Source organism: Bidens hawaiensis, unplaced genomic scaffold (assembly GCF_021521415.1).
Source record: "Bidens hawaiensis isolate Kalapana, Puna unplaced genomic scaffold, B.hawaiensis_p1.1 tig00012472_1, whole genome shotgun sequence".
NCBI lineage: Eukaryota > Viridiplantae > Streptophyta > Magnoliopsida > Asterales > Asteraceae > Bidens > Bidens hawaiensis.
In genome coordinates, this window is record NW_027492020.1 from 209,030 (window position 1) to 214,180 (window position 5,151).

At 36.5% G+C, this 5,151-nt stretch overlaps 1 protein-coding gene across 1 annotated transcript; it reads left to right on the top strand.

The window, feature by feature from the left end:
• Positions 1 to 601: 601 nt before the first annotated feature.
• LOC143541151 (8-hydroxygeraniol dehydrogenase-like) lies at positions 602 to 3,636 on the top strand. Its single transcript, XM_077034047.1, has 5 exons — positions 602 to 743; positions 828 to 941; positions 1,770 to 2,283; positions 3,091 to 3,244; positions 3,335 to 3,636. The coding sequence occupies exons 1-5, from the start codon at positions 646 to 648 to the stop codon at positions 3,535 to 3,537; spliced, it is 1,083 nt and encodes a 360-aa protein (XP_076890162.1). The 5' UTR covers positions 602 to 645; the 3' UTR covers positions 3,538 to 3,636.
• Positions 3,637 to 5,151: the final 1,515 nt, after the last annotated feature.

Sequence of the window (5,151 nt, forward strand, 5' to 3'; positions counted from 1 at the left end):
TTTTTCACAATAGTTATGAAAGACCTGTAAAATCGCATTTCGATTTAGACCTTCAAAATCGTTAAGCCGACCATGCTTGGGCTTTACGATTTCATAGTTCGTTGCACTGATAGTCTCGAAGAAGATCGGTCAGTGTTCTCGGTCCTCTCAAAGTGCCACATCACACCTCCACCCTGAACCTATCTTCTACCTAGAGATTAGCATTTTCGGTATCGTACCGGTATCAAATTTTGAGTTTTTGGTATCAGTACATTATCATTATAACTCGAAATTTGCACTAAATACCGGTTATGATTCAAACATTTTAATACCTGCACCGCTACCAAATATTTTAAATTTTCAAGATAGGTATGATACCATCGTGACTTCTATTAAACCACAACCACCAACTCCTACAACCTAGAACATAATTTAAAACAATTTACTTTTTACCAAATCCAAAGAAAAGTAGAGGTTGATATAACGCCACTGCCTATGTCATTCATTCGACATTTCCAATACCCACGTCACTGCCTATGTCATTTTCGTACTTAATTCTACACTCTTATTTATATTATATATATATATACTTACCATCCACACACCATAATGTCCAATAACTCCTGTTTGTTATCTCCGTCACTACCAGAACCTTCATCTTCACCAATGGCCAAATCTCCAGAAACTGAGCACCCGATCAAGGCGTACGGTTATGCTGCTCGTGACACTTCCGGAGTTCTTTCTCCACTCGCTTTCTCCCGAAGGTAACAATAATAATAATAATAATAGTAGACATTGTGCACGAGTTTTGATATGAATGGAAATTAATATGTTGTTTTATGTTACAGGGTTACCGGTGATAAAGATGTGAGGTTTAAAGTATTGTATTGCGGGATCTGCCATTCGGATCTTCACTTTGCTAAGAATGAATGGGGCTTCACTACTTATCCCGTTGTTCCTGGGTAAGTTTAACTTTACTTTTTATATATTATATTAGTTGGCTAGATTTACGGTTAATAATAATAATAATATTATGTTATGAAATGCAAGGTGTCGGGTTTTATGGGCAAATGATGTGGTGTTTATAAGCCAAATGGGTCCTCAATCATGAGACTTTTGTTAGATCTGTAACATTATTTCTTTTCAGTTGATTTTGATGGCATTTAAAATTTTGACTGAATTGTATAATTAAGGGTTATTTGTCAGGCCTCTGGGCCCAACACAACAGTCAAAAGGGATTTATAATATAGGTTTCTTAATGGCCAATGTTGTGTTATTAATAGGTATGTAAACGAACCGAATCTTGGATGAACTGTTCGGTGAGAAGTTCGTTTATGTTTGTTTATTTAATAAACGAATAAACATGAACAATAAATTTGTGTTCGTTTAATAAACGAACGAACATTAACACATGTTTCGTTCGTTCATTTATGTTTGTTTATATATTAATAGCAAGTAATTAAACATTATCCGGAAGAGTCATATACTTAATGATTCTATATTTGTTCATTTATGTTCGTTCATGTTTGTTTGTGTTCATTTACATTTGTTCATATACGTTCATATATGTTTCTTTATCTTTGTTTTGTTATGTTCGTGAACTGTTTGTTTATATTTTAAACAAATGAAAGTTAAATATTATGGGTTAATCAAGAGACACGGGTGCAATAGGTGTTTTTAAGTTATATTTGCTGTAGTGTTATATTTTGTGAGTTATTCAATAATTGTTTTGTTTTGTGTGTGCGTTTTTGTTTTTTGTTTATCGACCAATTTGTTCCTTATTAATGTAGGCATGAGATCGTGGGCGTGGTAACTGAAGTCGGGAGCAAAGTCGAGAAATTTAAAGTCGGGGACACTGTCGGGGTTGGATGCTTGGTGGGATCATGCGGATCTTGTCAAAGCTGTACCAACGATCTTGAAAACTATTGTCCGAAACAGATTCTAACTTACGGGCTACCCTACCATGATGGCACACTTACATACGGTGGGTACTCGGACCACATGGTGGCCGAGGAGCATTTCGTGTTGAGTTGGCCGAAGAATCTGCCCCTTGATTCGGGTGCACCGTTGTTATGTGCGGGTATCACGACTTACAGCCCGCTCAGACACTTTGGGTTAGACAAGCCGGGTACGAAGGTGGGTGTGGTTGGGCTTGGTGGGCTCGGTCATGTTGCGGTCAAGTTTGCCAAGGCTTTTGGGGCTGAGGTTACGGTGTTTAGCACGACGCTGGCGAAGAAGCAAGAAGCTCTTGAAGGACTTAAAGCTGACCATTTCATAGTTAGCAAAGACCCTGAACAGATGCAGGTAGGATATTATATAAATCTTGAAATGTAGTTAGTTAATGCTATTTAAAAACGAGCTGAACCGAGTCGCTTGGTAAGCGAGCTGAGCGGGTCAAGGTAAGCTTGACTCGTTTAGATTGAAATCCAAATTTTAATATATTATTAATTTTAAAATTTGTTGGTTATTAGTTACGAGCTGAGCCCAAGCTCAGCATTTTAGGTCATTAAGACAAAGGAGTCGAGCCGGCTCGGCTCGTTTACAACCCTACTCGGGTTATGTACTTCAAGACAGGGGTGAGCAAGAAACCAAAAAAACCGATCCGCAACCGAAAAACCGAAAAATCCAAACCGAAACAAAACCGATGGTTTGGTTTTTATATTTTTGTAAAAACCGAACTAACGGTTCGGTTTTGGTTTTGCATATAATAAAAACCGAACTGAATTCCTAGATTTTGTTTTTTTGTATTTTATATGAAGTAATATAATAAGAACTTAATAAACATGTAACTCAAATATTTTTGGTCAAATATATAATAGCTTATTATTTTACAATTAACAAAATTATTTATACTTAAATTCATTATTTTTTGCAACTTTCTTTTCGGCTTAAAATTTTCAAGCTCAAATGGCAAAAACCAAAACCGAAAAAACCAAAACCGAACGGTTTCAAAAACTCCAAAAACCGAAGTTTTGGTTTTCGGTTTGGTTTTATCCGAAAACCGCACTGAACCGCACCACGCACACCCCTACTTCAAGATTTGATGATGTTTCGTTGGTTTGTAAGTTCAAACATTGATTATTGTTTTTTTTTGTCTATTGTTGTAATTAGGCTGCTGCAAGTACATTGGATGGAATAATCGACACGGTCTCCGCGACTCACCCAATTGCGCCATTACTGAGTCTGCTTAAACCGGACGGGAAGCTTATTCTTGTGGGTGCGCCCGAGAAGCCACTTGAGCTAGCCGCATTTTCTTTAATCATGGGTTCGTGTCCAGTTCACTGTTCATGCTATATTAATTTCTATATAAAGCAGCTGCATTTAGTTTATTTAACTAGACGGGATTAATTTACAGGGAGGAAGATCGTTGCTGGTAGTGCGATTGGAGGGCTAAAAGAGACTCAAGAAATGCTTGATTTTGCAGCAGAACATGGTGTGACTGCGGATATTGAGTTAATTCCGATAGATTACGTGAACACTGCAATGGAGCGGATCTTGAAGTCTGATGTTAGATACCGATTTGTCATTGATGTGGCCAAGTCGCTCAAAGCTCCATAGTTCGATCTTGTGGTAATCGGTTTAAGAACATGAAGAGTTGTGTCAAATTTCTGTTTCTTTGAATAATATGTGCTTGTGAGTTGATTTAGTATCTGTTTATTTGAATTTTGGAGTGAAATTATTTACTGAGAATCCTAAAGGTATGGAGTATTGTTATGGTTATGAGAGTCATTATTGACATTGTCAGCCTGAGTTAAACAAATAATTGAAGTTGTTATAGTTATATAACTTTCAATCCTCTTCGTGTATATCTAAGCTTCAAGCATCCTTTCTACTAGTGCTGTCAATTTATGATACCAACATGTTAACACGACACGACACAGCTTTTAACAGGTTTGGGTTTTAGTTTAACAGGGTTCGTGTCTTAAACAGGTCGACCTATTTAAGACATGTTTAAATTTGTGTCCTAACACGTCAAAAACCTGTTAACCTGTTAGTAACATGTGTGGATTTTTATTTGAAAAAAATAAATATGTATACACTTCTTAAGTCTTAAACTAAAGTCATACTTACAAACGGCATTTCACTAATGCCCGTCTGAACCCGATATTGTATTTTTTATGGATGTTGTGAATTGTGATTTACTTTTATGGTTTTTTCGTTTCAAGTATGTTATGGATTTGTCGTCTTTTGTTTCAAGTATGTTATGGGTTTGTGGTTTTTTGATTCAAATACGTTATGAAATCTATTAATTAAGACTCTTATGCTCATTTTGAAAATTTTGGTTCCGTTACACGTGTATTATTCGTTTTGTTTTTAAACAAGTCCCTTAATAGGTCTTAACATGTTAACCTGTTACTAAACAGGTTCGTGTTCGTGTTTGAAAAAAATGACACGACTAGTTATCGTGTCGAGTTTAGCGCAACATGACACCATGTTTAATCGTGTCGTGTTTTATCGTATCGTGTCCGACATGTTATGACAGCCCTACTTTCAACCCATTAAATTTAAAAAACGACACGACTAGTTATCGTGTCGAGTTTAGCGCAACATGACACCATGTTTAATCGTGTCGTGTTTTATCGTATCGTGTCCGACATGTTATGACAGCCCTACTTTCAACCCATTAAATTTAAAAAACGACACGACTAGTTATCGTGTCGAGTTTAGCGCAACATGACACCATGTTTAATCGTGTCGTGTTTTATCGTATCGTGTCCGACATGTTATGACAGCCCTACTTTCAACCCATTAAATTTAAAAAATGACACGACTAGTTATCGTGTCGAGTTTAGCGCAACATGACACCATGTTTAATCGTGTCGTGTTTTATCGTATCGTGTCCGACATGTTATGACAGCCCTACTTTCAACCCATTAAATATAACTTAATGAAACATGTTTTATATGTTTAGAGCTACCACAACAATCTAATGACACACGTGTTATATCTTCGGTTAGTCTCAAGGAAGGTGCAAATACCGAATAACAAATGATTAATGACAAGATCATATGATACGTCGACCACAAATCAATCCAGAACACCAAGTACTCGATCTAACGTGCAATCTAAACGAATTATTGATATCAGAGAAAGAACCACGCTATAAAAAACATTCATTTTCAGCAGAAGAACCATGTAGCATATTAAACACAATATCTACAAAATCCAAAG